This window comes from Lynx canadensis, chromosome E1 (assembly GCF_007474595.2).
Source record: "Lynx canadensis isolate LIC74 chromosome E1, mLynCan4.pri.v2, whole genome shotgun sequence".
NCBI lineage: Eukaryota > Metazoa > Chordata > Mammalia > Carnivora > Felidae > Lynx > Lynx canadensis.
This window is the reverse complement of record NC_044316.2, coordinates 15,262,190-15,281,127: the sequence shown is the minus strand read 5'-3', so window position 1 is coordinate 15,281,127 and position 18,938 is coordinate 15,262,190. Positions and strand designations below refer to the sequence as shown.

The 18,938-nt window shown below is 44.9% G+C and overlaps 1 protein-coding gene across 1 annotated transcript in view; it reads left to right on the top strand.

The window, feature by feature from the left end:
- Positions 1–17,627, top strand: part of VPS53 (VPS53 subunit of GARP complex) — a 138,575-nt gene extending 120,948 nt beyond the window's left edge. The window contains exons 19-22 of the mRNA XM_030296881.1: positions 348–417; positions 11,421–11,558; positions 13,073–13,177; positions 13,674–17,627. Coding sequence (XP_030152741.1) covers positions 348–417; positions 11,421–11,558; positions 13,073–13,177; positions 13,674–13,844 — 484 coding nt within the window. The 3' untranslated portion in view covers positions 13,845–17,627. The remainder of the gene's footprint in view (positions 1–347; positions 418–11,420; positions 11,559–13,072; positions 13,178–13,673) is intronic.
- The last annotated feature ends 1,311 nt before the right edge of the window (positions 17,628–18,938 follow it).

Sequence of the window (18,938 nt, the reverse complement as noted above, 5' to 3'; positions counted from 1 at the left end):
GACCTGAGTAAAACCGGGACTTTGGCTGGAAAGAAAAAGAAGACAATGGATGCTGGGAGGCCACAGTAACATCTACTTCAACTTCTCAGTTTTTGTATAGAAGGAAGTGAGGCCTTAAAAAAAAAAGTTTCTGGGGCACCTGGGTGACTTAGTTGGTTAAGCATCCGACTCTCGACCTCAGCGCAGGTCTTGATCCCAGGGTCGTGAGTTCAAGCCCCAAGTTGGGCTCCATGCTGGGCATGGAGCATACTTTAAAAAAACAAAACAAAAACAAATTTCTACAGTCCTTTACCAAAGAGAGAATGAAGCCTAATTTGTCCCTTTTTTTTTTCTTTTTTAATCCACAGCTCCTTCATTCCCAAGTTCATCACTCACCTCTTCAAGTGCAAGCCAATTAGCATGGTGGGAGCAGAACAGGTGAGATGAATTGGTGTAGGGCCTTTTCCTTATGGCTTTTGTCATAGATCAAACACATCTTTCTAGTAGGGATTTACTCTGGAGAAATAAAATTGCTGATTTCCCCTGTTTGGGGGCAAAAGGAAGACCTGGCAGCTTACTGCATCCACTCATTTAAAACATTTTTGTTGAGCACCTACTAAGTACCAGGCATTGTGCTAGGTGTACGTATACCACAGTGAATAAGGCAGAAAAGATCTCTCCTTCATGATGCTCACATTCCAGTAAGAAGAGACAGATTAATATATGAGTTAACAAATAAACGAGAAGATAATTTTAACTTAAGTAAGCTAAAGGGTATAAAACTATGTTCTGTGAAGGAATTCTCTTAGGGGCATGAGGGACTAATGACTTTTTTTTTTTTTAACGTTTATTTATTTATTTTGAGAGAGAGAGAGAGAGAGCAGGGGAGAGCCAGAGAGAGAGGGAGACAGAGAATCCCAAGCAGGCTCCACAACATTAGCACAGAGCCTGATGTGGGGTTCAAACTCATGAACCCTGAGATCATGAACTGAAATCAAAGAGTCAGACGCTTAACATGCCTGAGCCACGCAGGCATCCTGGGAGTAATGGCTCCAGACTGGATGCTCAGAGAAGTCTTCTCTGAGACCTGGGGCTTGAGAGGACTAGGAGAAAAGGGTCCAAGCAGAGGAAGCAGAGAGACTGATTATTTTAGATCCCACAGTGGCTGGGCAGAAGCCACTTAAGAGTAGCAAGCAAAGAAAGGCTTATCTTGGGGTGCCTGGGTGGCTGAGTCGGTTGAGCACCAGACTTCAAGTCAGGTCACGATCTCAAGGTTTGTAGGTTTGAACCCCACCTCGGGCTTGCTGCTGTCAGCTCAGAGCCTGGAGCCTGCTTCAGATCCTCTGTCCCCTTCTCCCTGCCCCTCCCCAACTTGTGCTGTCTCTCAAAAATGAATAAATGTTTTTAAAAAAAAAGAAAGAAAGAAAAGAAAATCTTATCTTTTTGGTACTGAGAAACTGTTCACCTCACCCAGGAAGGCTTCCTTGATTCACCCCCTCTGTTCACTTCAGTCCTTTGCTTCAAGACATCTCTTCACAGATTGTGTCACCTCAGCACTGATGAGTTGAGTTATATGCTACAGCAGAGTCACTTCTTTTCAGCTAGCACCTATACAGACTGTCAGAAATTTGAGCAGTTTGAATTTGGAGAACAGTTTAAGCTGCTTTAAAAACAAAAACAATAAGGGGCGCCTGGTGGCTCAGTTGGTTAAGTGTCCGACTTTGGCTCAGGTCACGATCTCAAGGTTCATAGGTTCGAGCCCCGTGTTGGGCTCTGTGCAGACAGCTCAGAGCCTGGAACCTGCTTCAGATTCTGTGTCTCCCTCTCTCTTTGCCCCTCCCTCTCTCTCTGCCCTACCCCACTCATGCTTTGTCTCTCACTCTCTCAAAAATAAACATTAAAAAAAACACACACACAGTAATATTCAGCATGCAGTTCTTGAAAAACACCTGTTTAGATACAGACTATTCATGTACTGATAAATAATTCTCATGTATTCATTAAAGTAAATCCTCTCTAGGGGCGCCTGGGTGGCGCAGTTGGTTAAGCGTCCGACTTCAGCCAGGTCACGATCTCACGGTCCGTGAGTTCGAGCCCCGCGTCAGGCTCTGGGCTGATGGCTCGGAGCCTGGAGCCTGTTTCCGATTCTGTGTCTCCCTCTCTCTCTGTCCCTCCCCCGTTCATGCTCTGTCTCTCTCTGTCCCAAAAATAAATAAACGTTGAAAAAAAAAAATTAAAGTAAATCCTCTCTAGACCTCTATGTAGCAACATTTAACCAATTTGTTACTTTTTATTTATTTATTTATGTATTTATTTATTTATTTATTTATTTATTTTAATGTTAATTTTTGAGAAAGAGGGAGAGACTGAGCACAAGCAGGGGAGGGGCAGAGTGGGAAGGAGACACAGAATCCAAAGCAGGCTCCAGGCTCTGAGCTGTCACCACAGAGCCTGATGCGGGGCTCGAACTCACAAGCCGCAAAATCATGACGTGAGCCGAAGTCGGACACTTAACCAACTGAGCCACCCAGGGGCTCCCCTCTTATTTTTTATGTTTGAAAGAACACCCAGTTACGTTTATACTCTTTGTAAGTGGATGGCCTTCCTATGTTATGAAAAGAAGCACTATGATGTGAGCATTGAGACCTTGGGTTCCAGAATCATGGAGGTCCGAAGCTGAATCCTATCTCTGCAACATAGCAACCCTTTGTCCTTAGACAAACCCCCCAGCACTTTAGTTTCTCCATTTATAAAATGGGGATAATCATGGTACCACCTTACAGGATAGTTGTAGTGATTAACAAGACAGTGCACAGAAAGTGTTTGACGCAACGTGTGGCCCATGGTAAGTCCTCAACAAATGCCAGCTCTTACTAATTTAAGCATTCTCAGACCAAGGCCATGGCTCATTTCTGCTTTCAATGCCCACCTCCCCTCGCAGTGACATCTGGTTGATACTTGCCGCGGGCTCTCTGGCTGACCAGCTTCAAAAGTCAGTCAAAAGTATTGTCTCAGAAAGCTTCCTGGGAGGTTGCATGGATTCAGACAGAGGCTGGTGGACTGTATCTGACGATAGAGTTTCGGTGTTTTGAAATTCTTGACTCCTGAATGTCACAAGCGTAGGACTGATTCTCTCCATTGGAAACAGCGGAATAATGCCCCAGCACGTCTCCAGCGTCACTGGCACGTGTTTACTGGGGATTCATTCTGTTCACCTCACTGTTGTGTATATTCAGAGAGGTTGTGGAGCCCTGATCTGTGTGTCTGAGAGAAGCTTTAAATAGAGTTCTGAGGTACTAGCTTTTTGTGTCTAGACTTGAAGAAGCCACTGGGACATAAAGTTGACTGGTTAGAAACACGTTTTCATGAGTTTGCAGCTTTGCCCAGGCCGTGCTAGCTTAGTGTCTAATAACCATGATATTTTCATACTGTCACCTAAATCCAATATCATATCTATGTTCCTCAGATTTTCTCTTCTTTAAACGAATGTTAAAATAATCAGCTCAGACTCAAAGCCCATATCTTCAGAAAAATATCAGTTTGGCCAGTATTAACTTCTGCTTTGAGATGTGGATGAGAAAACCATCTGTGAAGCTGGAATTTTCCTTTATTTACAAGGCAAATAGGAGTGGGTGATTAAGAGAGCCCAGCCTGGGAGAGGGCATGGGTAGGAACTGCAGGGCAGTGTGAGCCTTGATGGAGTCCCACATGAAATTCAGGTTTGGCCGGGTCCATGCTTGCCCTGAGTATCTGGGCTTAGAAACCCAAGCAGCTGGAGGCGGGATTACTCAGGCAGCAGAACCATAGGAATCAGGTAGATAACAAAGACTGAAACAGATTCTGACTCGGGTCCTGTATCGGCTGTAATCCAAGCTTTAACAAAAGCTGTAGAATTGAAAGCTAAGATTCAGCCTAATCTCAGCTGCCTCTGCTTTGCCACAAAGGTACTAGATCCTAAATTTAGATTACCTTCAATACTTGTGCTGAAGATAGGAAAGGGGACGTTTTCCTGCTCTTTGTTCTCTTCCTGATTACTCCACGAAGTGAATTATTTATCTTTGGGCCCCAGAGCCCTCTTGAGCAATTGCAAGGGCACATGGAACTGAACCATACCGATATTTGTAATGCTTTGTGCTAGTTTGTGATTTTTCAGAGAATCTTATGGGATTTGCAGGGTCATTAATGAGTCCTGCAGCAATAGTAGCTGTGACTGAGCACACGGTAGATGGAAATGGAATCCATTTGCACAAAATTACCATAGAGGAAGCATCACAATATGGTGTGGTAAAAAGGACCCTGAGACTTGGGGTCCAATCCTTCCTGTGCTCTTAATGGCCCCTGTGATCACGAGTGGTTGCTTCCCTCCTCTGGGCTCAGTTTCCCCGTGTTTAAATACGAGCACTGAATCAGACCCTCACATGGCCCATCTAGATTTATCGTATTACGGAGTCTGAAATATTTTGAGCAATAGATTGCCTGTGAAGCTATTTTCTTTTCCTTTATGTTATCTTTATAATACCACATTGACTTAGTTTGTATTGTGGTAAAACATACATAACATAAAATGTACCGTTTTAAGCATTTCTAAGTGTACAATAGAATTAAGTGCATTCATGTTGTTGTGCAGCCATCCACCATCCACCTCCAGACCTTTTCATCTTCCTAACCTGAGACTCCACTCCCGTTAAACAGTAACTTCTCATTCCCTCCGCTCTACTTCCTGTCTCTATGAATATGATGCTTTAGGTACCTCCTGGAAGTGGAGTCGTACCAAGTCTGGCCTTTGGTGTCTGGCTTATTTCACTTAGCGTGTCTTCAGGGTTTAGCCATGTTTCAAAATTTCTTTCCTTAAGGCTGAATAATATTCCATCATATGTACATACACTGTACTTTGACCATATTGAACTTTTTAAAAATGCACATAATTCAAAACCATCTGGAAAAAATATTTAAAGCGAGTTTTAGATTTTTTTCTTAAGCCCAAACACCAAGGAAAGGGGAAAAGAGAATCAGGTATGCATAATGGCGGTTGGAAAAATGAGAAAATAGGATGGTTATTCTTGGGCACAGTTCTCAGGTAATCTCCTAAAAGTGGCAGGGCATTTGTAAGCATTCTTTAAAAAAAAAAAACCAAAAAACAAAAAAATAAGTGGAGGGGCCCCTGGGTGGCTCAGTCAGTTGAGCGTCTGACTCTTAATTCCGGCTCAGGTCACGATCCCACAGTTCGGTGGTATCGAGCCCCACGTCAGCATGGAGCCAGCTTAGGATTCCCTCTCCCCCTCTCTCTCTGCCCTTCCCCTACTCCTACATGTGCATGTGCTCCCTCAAAATAGATTAATTTAAAAAAAAAGTTTTTAATGTCAGTTCTTCCAAGATTAATCCTTAGATACAGTAAATCCCAGCAAGGGTTGGGTTGAGTTGGGTTGAGTTGGGGGTAGGTGTGAGTGTGGGTATAAATTGATAAGTTGATTCTAAAAGTTAGATAGAGGGGTACCTGGGTAGCTCAGTTGGTTAAGCATCCAACTTCAGCACAGGTCATGATCTCACGGTTCATGGGTTCGAGCCCCCCCATCGGGCTCTGTGCTGACAGCTCAGAGCCTGGAGCCTGCTTTGCATTCTGTGTCTCCCTCTCTCTCTGCCCCTCTCCCACTTGCACTCTGTCCCTCTCTCTCTCTCTCAAAAATAAATAAACATTTAAAAAATGTTTAAAGTTAGGTAGAAATGCAAAAGACCAAGAATACCTAAAATACTATTTTTAAAAAAGAACAGAGTTGGAAGACTTAAATCTCAGGCTATCAAGACTTCTTTTAGTAGGGCTGTGTGGTACAGGCAGCAGAGACAGATAGGCCAGCAGAACAGAATCTAGTTCAGAAATAAACCCACACACATAGAGACACTTGATTTATGACCAGGTGGCACTGTAATTCAGCTGGGGAGGGATGGTCTTCTTGATAAACAGTGCTGAGTAATTGGATATCCATATGGGGAAGAAAATTAATCTTGACCTTTACCACACACCATATACAAAAAAATCCGTTCCAGCAAGGACATGGAAAAATTGGAACTCTCATACACTGCTGGTCAGAATATAAAATGCTGAAGCCATTGTTGGGAAACTTTGGCAGTTTCTCAAAAAGTTGAACATAGAGTCACCATATGACCCAGCATTTTCACTCTTAGATATAAAACCAAAAGAAGAGAAAAAGTACGTTCACACAAAAACTTGTGCACAGATGTTTATGGCAGCATTATTCATAGTAGCCAAAAAGTAGAAACAACTCAGACGTGTGCCAGCTGATGAGTGGATGAACAAAATGTGGTATAATCTCACAAGGGAATATTATTCAGCCATAAGTAGGAATAAAGTACTCACTCTTGCTGTAACACAGATGAACCTTGGAAACATGCTAAGTGAAAGAAGCCAGATACAAAAGGCCATGTACTGTATGATTCCGTCTGCATGAAATATCCAGAATGGGCAAATCTAAAAGACAGAAAGTAGATTCGTGGTTGGTGAGGGCTAGAGGTGGGGAGGAGAGAAAGGGGTGTGAGTGCAAAGGGGTAAGGGGCTTTTTACCCCTTACCACCTGGGGTGATGAGATGTTCTGGAACTACATAGTGGTGATGGTTGCACAACCTTGTGAATATACTTAGCTAAAAACACTGAATTGTACTTTTAAAAGGCGAATATTACTATATACGAATTGTATCTCAGCTTTTAAAAAATCAATTCCTGGTAGATTAAAGCTCTAAAAGTGATAAGACAATAAAGCTTCTGGAAGATATAAGAAAATGTCTTTATGACTTTGAGTTAGGCAAAGATTCCTTAACAAAACATTGAAAGTACTAATCGTCCAAGAAAAGATTATTTGGAATAATTAAAATTCAGAACTTATTTTCATCAAAAAACAAGCTACAGAGTAGCAGATGATAGTTGCAATACATACAACCAACAAAGTACTCATTCTCAATATATTTTTAAAACCTCTGACATATCACTTATATGTGAAATCTAAAAAAACAAAAACAGGGGCGCCTGGGTGGCGCAGTCAGTTAAGTGTCCGACTTCAGCCAGGTCACGATCTCGCGGTCCGTGAGTTCGAGCCCCGCGTCGGGCTCTGTGCTGACGGCTCAGAGCCTGGAGCCTGTTTCCGATTGTGTCTCCCTCTCTCTCTGCCCCTCCCCCGTTCATGCTCTGTCTCTCTCTGTCCCAAAAATAAATAAACGTTGAAAAAAAAAATTAAAAAAAAAATCATAGACTTGGAGAATAGAATGAGAGTTGCCAGGGGCTGGTGGAAGAGGGAATATTGGGAAATGTGGATCAAAGGGTACAGACTTTCAGTTACAAGATGAATAAGTTCTGAGGACCTAATATACAGCATGGTGACTATAATTAATAATACTTGACATGTGCCAAGAACAGGTTGTGAGCATTAGCACCACACACACACACACACAAACGATTAATTGCCTTGATCTTGGTATCACTCCACAGTATATATGCATACCAGGTCATCACATTGTACACCTTAAATATATGTAATTGTATTTGTCATTCTTCAATAAAATTGAAATAAAAAACACTAAAAAAAAAAAACCTAATAAATCAATTAGAAAAAGATGATCGACCAATAGCAAAGTGTCAAAAGACTTAAATAGGCAGTTCAAAAAGAAGATATCTGGAAAGCCAATAAATGTATTATTCATCATCCAGGGAACTGTAAATGAAAACCACAGTGATATCAGAATGGCCAGAACGTAAAAAGACTGACAATACCAAGTGTTGGTGAGAATGCAAAGCATCTGAAACTTTCATACATCGCTGGTAGGAATGGAGATTGGCACGGCCACATTGGAAAACTGTTAGGCCATCTCTACTAAAGTTAAACACGTATCTGTCTACCCCATGACCCAGCAATTCTACATTGGGCAGATTCCACCCCAAAGAAATGAGGGCGTGTGCACCAAAGACATGTACAAGAACGCTCATAGCAGGGTAATGAGCAGTAAACTAATACAGAGGGCAGAAGAGTAGTTACCTTTGTTGGGAAGGCGGGGAGAGCACTGACTGGAAGAGAACATGAGGGAGCCTTCTGGAATACCACACATGTCCTCTATCTTTAATTAGACAGTAGAGTGTCTATGTATGTAAAAGTTTATGAGGCTATACACTTGGTTTTCCTATACTTTACTGTATGAAGCTTTCGTCTAAATTTAAAAGGGGAAGAAAGGAGGGCCGCCTGGCTGGCTCAGTCAGTGGAGCATGCACCTCTTCATCTCAGGGTTATGAGTTCGAGCCCCGTGTTGGGCATAGAGATTACTTAAAAGTAAAATCTTTCAAGAAAAAGAAAAAGGGCACTATATGTTAACTAACTTGGACGTAAATTGTCTCCTCACCTTGGTCCGTTCGTTCCTTGTATCTTGAACTGTGCCACCTCATTGAAGAAGAATTTAGCAGTGTGCACGTGCTTCTATGCCTTCTAGGTGTGTGCCTTGATCTTCTCTTCTTAAGGTTTTCATCACTAGTGCCAGTCACGATGTCCCCCAAGAGTTGTAGGAGGCTTCAGAAGTGAACCCTCCAAACTTTCTGCTGCTGGGTGATGACCTTTCACGGGCATGGGGTGCTGGCCAGCCTTACGCCCCAGGAGCACACCAACAAGAGCTATAGCACCCCAAAAATTTTCTCTGAGGCTCAAACAAATTTGGCTGATGGCCATCTCTTTCTCCAGTGCTTCATGCCTAAGAAGATGAACTGCTAGCTATTTTCGAAGGGGAAAACCAGCAGATTTTCATGATAAATGGGGCCTTTCACCTGCACTTCCTACAGACAGCTGCAAAGTCTGTCAGACTAACTCTTGCCTTTTCTGACTTCATTGCTTTTTGTAAAACCTGAGACCAAGGTCTCCATCTGTTCAGCTGTCTGGTGAGAACAGAATTTTATTGTGACTGGCCAGGGACTGAAAATGTCATCTCTCTCAAGATATGGGAGACCCAGAGAATTATGTCAAGTTCCTTCAAAACTCTTCCTGTCACTTAAGACTATACAATTATTTATGCATATAATGTATCTCTGGGAAGTAGGAAGTGTAGAAAAAGTAGGAAGTATCCCCATGTGTTTTAAAACCTAATCGTGTTTTTCCCACCGACAAATAATGCTAAGACATGGCTTTGATTTTGACAAGCCTCTGAAAATTTGCTACATGGAAGATACAGTTGAATCCTCACCAAGCGTCAAATAGCATTCCATAAAACAAAAACAAAACAGAGAAGGAGTGACAAAAAAAAGAAAATATTAATATTCCCAGTTAACAAAAGTACAGGAACTAGTGTCGGGAACACTGGTGCAACACGTAGCTCGGTCAAATCTTAACATGCTTTAGTTTGCTTTAGTTTTTCTTATAAAGGAAATCATACAATTACTACCGAAGCCCCCTGTGGACTCTACCCTGCCATTCCCCTCCCTCCGTGCCCAAAGGTAACCATTATTCTGATCTTGATTTTTATCATTACCGTGTGTGTTTTGGTATGTTGCGTGTGTACATATTCTCAAATGATACGTGATTTTGTTTTGCATTTTAAAACTTTATGCAAGTGGTACTAAATGTATCATTTCCCCACTTGCTATTTTTGCCTAACAGTGTTTTTTGAGATTTAACCACATTGATATATGTTGTTTGAGTTCATTCATTTCAACTTCAGTATCTTGTTCCACTGCATGAATATGCCACCATTTGTTTGTTCATTCTGCTGTTGATGGACATTTAGATTGTTTCCAGTCTTCTGCTTTTACTTTTTTTTTTTTAATGTTTATTTATTTATTTTGAGAGAGAGGGCATATGTGTGTGAGCAAGCGGGGGAGAAGCAGAGAGAGAGAGAGAGAGAGAGAGAGAGAGAGAGAGAATCCCAAGCAGGCTCCATGCTGTCAGTGCAGAGCCCAGTGAGGGGCTTAATTTCATGAACATGAGATCATGACCTGAGCTGATATCAAGAGTCAGACGCTTACCTAACTGAGCCACCCAAGGCACGCCCAGTCTTTTGCTTTTATAGACAGCAGATGCAGGGAACATTTTTCACAGGGGCAAGAATTTCTCTCAAGGATGTAAGTGTGAGGGCTGTGTTATGGGTTATGCACATGCACGAGCAGGAAATATTACTGAATTCCCCCCAAAGTGCTTTAATTTATACTCTTACCACAAGTGTGAATTTCATTGCACTGTATCCATGCCAACACTTGATATTATCAGCCTTTTTACTTGTGCCTATCTCATGATTATGAAATGGTATACAATTGTGGTTTTAACTTGCATTTACTAGATTACTAATAAGGTTAACTATCATTTCACTTGCCTTGTAGGCACTTCAGTTTCTGCTTCTGTGAGTTGCCAGTTCAAATCTTTGCTCCACTGTTGGTGTTATTATTGCTTTGGGGTTGCTGATCTTTTTCATGTTGATTTATAGGAATCTTTATGTGTTCTGAATGGTATTCCTTTGCCCGTACCGCACATACACTTTTCTAGTTTGTCTTTTTCCTTTGCTTATGTACCTTTTATATAGCCTCATTTTATTTTAAGCGATAGATTTTTTTTTTAATTTTTTTAACGTTTATTCATTTTTGAGAGACAGAGCAGGAACAGGGGAGAGGCAGAGAGAGAGGGAGACACAGAATCCGAAGCAGGCTCCAGGCTCTGAGCTGTTAGCACAGAGCCTGACACAGGGCTCAAACTCAGGAACTGCGGGATCATGACCTGAGCCGAAGTCAGACGCTTAACCAACTGAGCTACCCAGGTGCTCCTAATTTAGTTTTTAATGGGTAGAAATTATACCACATTTTTTTCTAGCTTTATTGAGATATAACTGGCATATAACATTGTGTAAGTATAAAGGATACACAGTGTGTTAGTTTGATACGTTAATATCTTGTAAAATGATTCCCGCCACAGCATTAATTAACACCTCCATCCTGTCACATAATTACCATTTCTTTTTTGTGGTGAGAACATTTAAGATCTACTCTCTTACCAACATTTAACTGTGTCATCTTGGTTTTTTCCTGGGTAATGGGAATTGTATGTAACAAATGTTTTTCCTTTTATATTTCTGTTTATTTTCCAAATTCTCTCCATCAAGAATGGAGAAATCAGGAAAATGCTTGCTTTTGCTTTTGGTTTTTTTGAGAGAGAGAGAGAGACAGAGCATGGGGCAGGGAGGGGCAGAGAGAGAGGGAGACACAGAATACAAAGCAGGCTCCAGGCTCTGAGCTGTCAGCACAGAGCCCCACGCAGGGCTCGAATTTGTGAACCACAAGATCATGACCTGAGCCAAAGTCAGACACTTAACTGACTGAGCCACCCAGGCGCCCCAGGAAAATGGTATTCATCAGCATAGGTATACTAAGTGCTGTGTCCCCATGAAGTGGCTAGTAATCTGCTTCATTCCCACAGCTGCTGCTGGACACCCATTCCTTGAAGATGGTCCTGCTTGATCTACCTTCCATTGGCTCACAGGTGGTGAGGAAAGCACCTGCCAGTTACACTAAAATTGTTGTGAAAGGCATGACCCGGGCAGAAATGATACTCAAGGTGGGTCTTGTGTCTTCCCCAGGGTTTCTATTAAAAGGGGCTGGTTATCTGGTGGTTTATTCGAAGGACTACTGGTTTTGAAAGTACAGATGAGGGCTGTCCCCATCAGCCCCAAAGGATTGTCCACATTCTTTGGCTAGCCAGATTTGGGCCTCATCAGAGATTGTTGAAAGTCAGTGGACAGTTACTCAGGGGATCAGTAATTCTTTGTGACAAATGAATTTTTCATTGTAATGGGATCCTCTTGTAGGATTTGGCCAAGATTGGAAATTAGGTGGGGCTGTCGCTGTGAATCAGTGTCTGAGTCAAGGATCTCTTTACTTCTCAGCAGGAATTTAGCCCAGCTATCAGTTGCTCACTTTCCCACATAAACCTCTTTAGCTTTCTATACCCTGCAACTTTCCAGGAACTCCAAGCAGATGTTGCAGTAACTGAATCTGATCAGCAAATATGCTTTAACGGGGGCTTTAGGCCCCGTTTAACAAACTATTATATGTGGGGTGATGATACGGAGAATGTCTGAAGCCTTGAGCACCTGCATCTGATTTTCACCTGCACTTGTTGAGAAGAGAGGGGGGCCTGTTTGAGGGAGGGGAGAAGGCTGGAGAACAAATGGAACTATCATGAAATGTTCCTAAAAGTACAGGGCCTGCAAGCTCATCAGGCCTGTCTCCCAAACAGAATGGCTTGAATGATGGCGGGAGTGTAGACTAGCTATGTCCCATCAGTGGGACCAGGTGAGGTTCCTGCACAGACCTTGAGCCCAGGCCGGAGGAAACTGGAAGCGGCCTAATCGGCTTCTTCCCCCAGCTGGCTCACTCACCGGAGAGGGGAGCGTGCAGTTGGGGAGCGATCTGCAGGGAGTGTCTGAGTGAATACTGCTTGTCACCCTCTGGTCCATTCTCAGGAGTTCCTGCATTCCAAAACCAAAGCGGAATGGATCTGAAGATTGTGATGCCCTAAGTTTCCTTCTGTTTGTAGATTAATTGACAGTTTAAGTGCATGTAGTTAAATGAAGTTCAGATTTTAAGTCTTGAAAGGCAACTTTGGGATTTTTGTCCTTGAGAAAATCCATTTAGATCTATGGGTTTTGTGAGTCATTCCTCAGGGATAAAGACGCATTGGGACAGTAGGAGCAGGTATCATGAACCCCCATCTCAGAACAGGAGGCTCTCCGGCACAGCGTTTCACAAATGGTCCCGATACTTAAAAACCACGTGGGAGGACCCCACCCCAGGTCTCTGAGTTCAGATCTTCAGGGGAGGCACCTAGAAATCTACACTTAAAAAGCAATCCAGGTAATATTTATGCTTTAATAAATTTAAGAAACATTGCTGTAATTGAACGTTGAGATGAAATAGGCCGTCGGGACATTTCTGAGTTTAGGGTTGCTGCCGCTTAAGGAAATCTTGCAGAATCCATTTTGTGGTCAGCTTGCAAGTAAGGAAAAATGATCCCTTGCTTTCCAGTCATGAGTTTTCCTGCAGGCCCACTCTTGTCTCCCTCCCCTGCAGGTAGTGATGGCCCCTCACGAACCGCTGGTGGTGTTTGTTGACAACTATATCAAACTCCTTACGGACTGCAACACAGAAACCTTCCAGAAGATACTGGACATGAAGGTTAGCTCGCTGTCTTGTTTTGTCCACACTTGCACATCCTTCTCACACGCGGTGGTTCCTAACCAGGGGGTTGGATACGGGCTCCTGGGGAGCTTTCTCAGAGTGCATCTGCCTAGCCCCAGGCCACAAACCAGATTCTAAGACGTCTTCTGAGGAGAAGGACCCCGGACAAAATAACTTCCTGACTCTGCTGGTACCTCCGAGCCCCATGGAGAAGCAAAGGCTCAGCAGAGGCTGGGGGCAGAAGGAGTGAACTGTCCCTTCTCTCCGCCCCTTCTTTCTCTCCTTTCCTTTCACCCGTTTTTCTTCCCTCCGCTCTTCTCCCAGGCTACTACCCACAGCAGGCAACGCCCCCGAAGGAAGTGTTCATCTTCAGCGTAGAGCAATTATGCTGTTTGCACAGCCGTGGCTAACAGCACACGAAATATTGCACTCTCCCCTGGGGACTTACTGGGGCCAGATGTCATGATTACCCTCCTTTCTCTTTCAACTTCAGGGGCTGAAGAGAAGCGAGCAGAGCAGCATGCTGGAGCTCCTGCGCCAGAGGCTCCCCACCCCGCCTTCAGGGCCAGAAGGCTCCGGCTCACTGTCACTACTGGCTCCGACACCAGAACAGGAATCCTCTCGCATCCGCAAACTAGAGAAACTGATTAAAAAGAGACTGTAGGAGCATGCATGGGGCACTGTTTTCCCTGGCTGGTGCCCCTCAGCACCCGGCTGCCTGGAAGCCCCCCACCAATCCTGCATTCCCCCTGACTCTCAGATCATCAATCCTGAAACCTCCTGGGACATTTGGGTTGTTCATGTGTCTTCTCCATGACCTGTCTTAATTCTTGTCCTAATCAAAAAGCCAAGCAAGGGCAGGGTGATAAAAAGGCTACAGAGTTGGTCTTTGATTCTGTAGCAGAGGCAGTGGTGGGTGAAAGGGCCCTGCGGTTCACTTGTGTTCCTGAGCTGCTCGTCACTGGCTTTACAGCCTCACCTCTGCTGTCACACCTTCTGGCACGTGGCCCTATCTGCCCCACCTGGCCAGACAACATGGGTAGAAGCCCTGGATCTCACCCCTTCCTCCACTTGCTGCTGTGGGAGGTTACCCCTGCAGCCAGACGCTAAGATTTGTGCTCCCTGTTCTGTGGGCTTGGGTCTGGGGCCTGAGCTAATGCAGTGACACATTACAGCTGTAGGACATTAGTCTTGCCTGATGAAGGCAGTGGAAGCAGGTGCATTCTGCCTTCTAGATCCATCTCCTGGTATGTATTGTCATGCCTAGGCCAGGTTATCTCCGTAATCTCCGGTCCCCTCTCTGTATGTGTCTCAGGAGAAAGTCCCTCTGTGTGTCTCACCAAGGAAGACTGTATGTGCTAGGCCTCAGAAGCAGGTGCCCTCTGTGCCCTGGGGCTCCTTGCCTGGGTATGGGGGTACACCCATATCTGCCTTGGAGAGAGGGTTCTGCTCGGCATACTCACCGCATGCTGTAAGCAGATTATTTTCTCCATTTCTTTATTCCCACTCTAGCCCTGACTTCTAGGGGAGGGATTGCCTTCTGTGAAAAGAAACTAGGAAGTTTTCCTAGAAAACTTGTCCTAGGCTTCCTCCTCAGATGACGCTGTGGGACAGCACAGGAGGCCTGGGCCCTCTAATCCCCTTCCTGGCCATGTATTTTCAAATCCACATTACTTTCCAGAATGATCTGAAACAACAGAGGTGATGTGAGGTGCCAGAACGACATACCTTCGGAACAGAATGTTGACCTTAGACACCTGCTCAGAGCCTGCGCCAGCCCAGAACACAGCCTGACCCCTGGCCTGTCCACTGGCTCTCAGCCAGCATGGCTTTGCAGAAGAGAGCTGCCCCCTAGAGCCACTCTGTCCCCACATCATCCTGCAGCATGAGAACGGGCAGCATGTCAGGTAGCTGCCCTGACTTGCCTGGTTCAGTGGAAACCGAGCCTCAGTTAACCGGGACCACAGCCTCAGGGCAGCCGCCGTTCGTGTCTGCATTGTTCGGGAATTCTGAACAATGTGTTGGCCAGGTGGGGAGAGAGCGCTAAGGAGGAAGGAGGAGCTCTTTACAGAAAATGCACATAACAGGCCCTCAGGATAAAATTGGGATATCAAATAGCGCTCAAAAATGAGTTTTCAGGATAGAGGAAGTTTCCTGAAAATCCATAAAACTTGCGACAGCCATAAAGGAGGAAACTTTAAGGTTTGAAAACCAGACCAGGAACTGATTATTTTTCCCTTTCTTGTTTTCCAATGCAACCAGTCTGTGTGGTGCCCCTTCCCCTCCATCAGCCTTGTCCCAGACTCAGCCCATCGGCCGCAGCTTTGATCCCAGGCCTCACTTCTTCACCGGCTTCCAGTCTCTTCTTGCTAGTCAGTATGACTTGTATGTGCTGAGCGTCTCAAACTGGACAACACCGAGAAGAAAGTAAGAAGTGTGACCTTTGGCTGAGCTCTCTTAGGGAAAGATTGCTAAATGAGAAAAGTGCAGAAAGGCCGGGGAGGGGACGGGGCGAGCGCAGGCCGCACACTGCCCGGACTTCACTTTGCCGGGACAGCCGTCCTGCTGCCCCGGTGACGCCCCACAGCGCGCACTGAGGGAGGTTAACATTCTCTTCCTGCCCTTGAAAGAAGGGCTGATGGGCCCATCTCCAAACAGCACAGGCACTTCAGCCATCTGTCATCAACCTGGGGAGCCGGGAGAGCCAGTGGACTCTTGCACCTGGTTCTTGTCACTCTCGGTGTTTATAGACCCGCACTTCTCTCTCTGGTTCATTCTGAGGAGTTGTTTTCTGGACGTCTCCGTAACGCATTGAGATGTCAAGCCGCTGTTTCCCCCCCGTTGGTGGTCACAGCCAGGGAAGTTGCTTTCTTGATTTATTACATTGTCCGTAATCTCCAAGGAGCCCACAGATGTCAGTAGGAGTTACGCTAAATGTCTCGTTGATAGAGTCTGAATTCCGCGTATGCATCTTCTAAAGACTGCATGTTTCTCAACTGGGGGTGCGCATCAGAATCACCTGGGGCCCATTTTACAAATACAGTTGCCTGGAGATTCTGAATCAGGAAGTCTGGAGTGGAGTCTGGGCATGTGGGTGATTGGAACATTTACCCCCCTTGTTAGAAACTATTGCAATAGAGCGACATTTGCTTTATCAAAGTGTTCCCGTAGCACGTTTTCGTGAAGATTTATTTTTCCCAACTCTCTAAGCAAGTGTAATTACTGTATCGTTGAGCTGGTGCCAACATGGGAAAGATTCTTTGCTAACATCCAGGGGCTTTAATTTGAAGCTTGTGTTGATGACAGGGACCATGCCAGAATTGTGCTGTCCCCATACAGACTAAGATTCTTGCCGTTTTGACAACCTGGCCCCAAAGAGAAATTTGATATATGATTGTCACTTCAAAATAACATGTATAAAGGAGATAAAAACAGTAACAAAGAACTCTGTTATTAAGCTAAATTAGATATTGTGCCCATTCCTCCCCCCCACTTTCTCTAACTCCTAAAAAAACAAAAAAAAAACCAAAAAACAAAAAAAACTTGAAGCCACTTTATGTGGTTAAAATACATATTGGTAATTTGTAATTGATGAAGATCTACTTTTATGGACAGACTTCCTGACAGCTGGCTTAGGGGTGGCCAGGCCGGAGAAACTTCTGTCTGAATCATAACCATGTGATAGGAACCACAATGGGTGGACAGAGTGTTTGGACCTCCAAGTTCGGTTCTGGAAGTGAAACTGTCGCCACTCCTCCCTCTCTTAAAGAACCAAGAACTAGTACCTAGGACTTTGCCCCCAGAAAAAGGTGCCTCCTTTCTCAAGCCGAGGATGGCTCTTGGGTGCAGATCAAACGGGACTGAGAGCAGACTGCAAGGGAGCAGGGTGACATTTACGGACCGGACAGGGCGAGCAAGCACGTCTGCGGCTGCTGCCTGATGTGGGGGTGCTCCACCAGCCCATCCTGAATTGCTGTTGGACAAGGAAACCTAGCTCCCTGTTTACGGAATGCTAGGGGAAATGCCAAAAGGTCACAGCTGGAAATGTAATTCCTCTCCCTAGGAGGAGAAATCTCCAGAATAACTAGCTGGCTGACGGTGAGAGCAAGTGTTTCACACTTCTCTACTCCAAGTCAGATTTCTAAAAATAAAATCATTAGAACTGCATCGGGCCATTTAAACAATAGCCTTGGAAACACGGACACATGAAAAGTTGGCATCCATTTTATATCGTAAATCTCAATTTCCAGTCTGATCCTAGTATTTATCAAAATAGATAGCCTCCCAGACCCTCAAAGTTCTATACTTGTGGGAGATATCAATTTCCTTAAAATAAAGGGACTGCTTTTTTGTGTAAATATCTTTCATTTCCCCCATCTGGAAGTGATTTCGCGGTGCATATTGGAGCATAAAGTACTACAGTTAATTAAAGCATTACTGGATGTCATTTGCTAGGGTGTATTTCCTTACTGATGACAGAAAACAGAACGGACAATAGGAAAGAATCAGGAAGCCTGTGAACCTCGGGCCCTCCGCAGCGTCTCCCCTTCTCCCCGGTGAAGATGTGCCCCTTCCCTGACGGCCGAAGGAAGCAGTGCCTGAAAACAGACTCGTTCATCAGCGCGGTCCTGGCACGTCCAGTCTGCTGGACACCTCTAAATACGCGTAGAGCGTGCTGCGTCCGATCTGGAACCCTTCTTGTGCTCTGAATTTCTGTCCTGTTGACTTTCCCTTCTCCACCTTACTGTGCCGGTCATAGCCTGCTTTTCCATGTGACTGCAGATGAGTTCTGTCCTGTACACAGTAAGTTAATCCTGTTTCCGTAATAAGTGGGTGGGCATTTTGCAGTGAACTTTTTGGGAAGTTTGGCGTTTCCTTCAGCGGTGGAAAATCTGTTGCAGCACTTCCATTAGGCTGGCTTCAAGAGCCTTACCTAGTTTCCATTCTTTATTTCCACCCCCTCCCCACTTCACTGGGGTACCCAGAGATCAATCTGATGAGAAAAGAGACTTTTCCTTAGAACCCTCCAGAAGAGCAGTGCGAGGTGGCTCACCTGCCCCGTTCTCGTCCTTGTCACCGACATAACCAGCCACTGGAGAGCAGCAGGGTAGGAAGAATGTGTCCATCTGAAACAAAAGCAGCCTGAGACTGGAAATTTCTACAGAAGGACCTGGTCTCCAGGTCCGGTTACGGCACTTTGACTTGACGTTGGACGAGTCCTTAGTCCTCCGAACCTTAGTTTTCAGGATCTGTAAAAGGGGATTATAATTAATAGGACTGTGTAGGTCACAGGAGACCAGGTTGCGTGCACACGCTCTGTCAGCCATCAGGCAGCGTAAAAAACGAAGTAAATGTCCATTATCGCTCGCCAGGCCTGAACCACCAGTGCCCGGCCTGGCTGGATGGTGGGTGGCCATAGGGCTTGTTCTGTCCCTGGACTGACTTGAACAAAATGGCCAGGTGACAACATAACCATGCTGCTGTGTGCAGGCTGCCTCGGGGGTGAGCAGCGGAATAGCTAGTCTTTGCCTTTTTAAAAAAAAAATTGTAATGTCTATTTATTTTTGAGAGACAGTGAGAGACAGAGCGTGAGCAGGGGAGGGGCAGAGAGAGAAGGAGACACGGAATTCAAAACGGGCTCCTAGGCTCCGCACTGTTAGTGCAGAGTGAGCCCGAAGCGGGGCTCAAACTCACGAACCGCGAGATCGTGACCTGAGCCAAAGTCAGACGCTCGACCGACTGAGCCACCCAGGCGCCC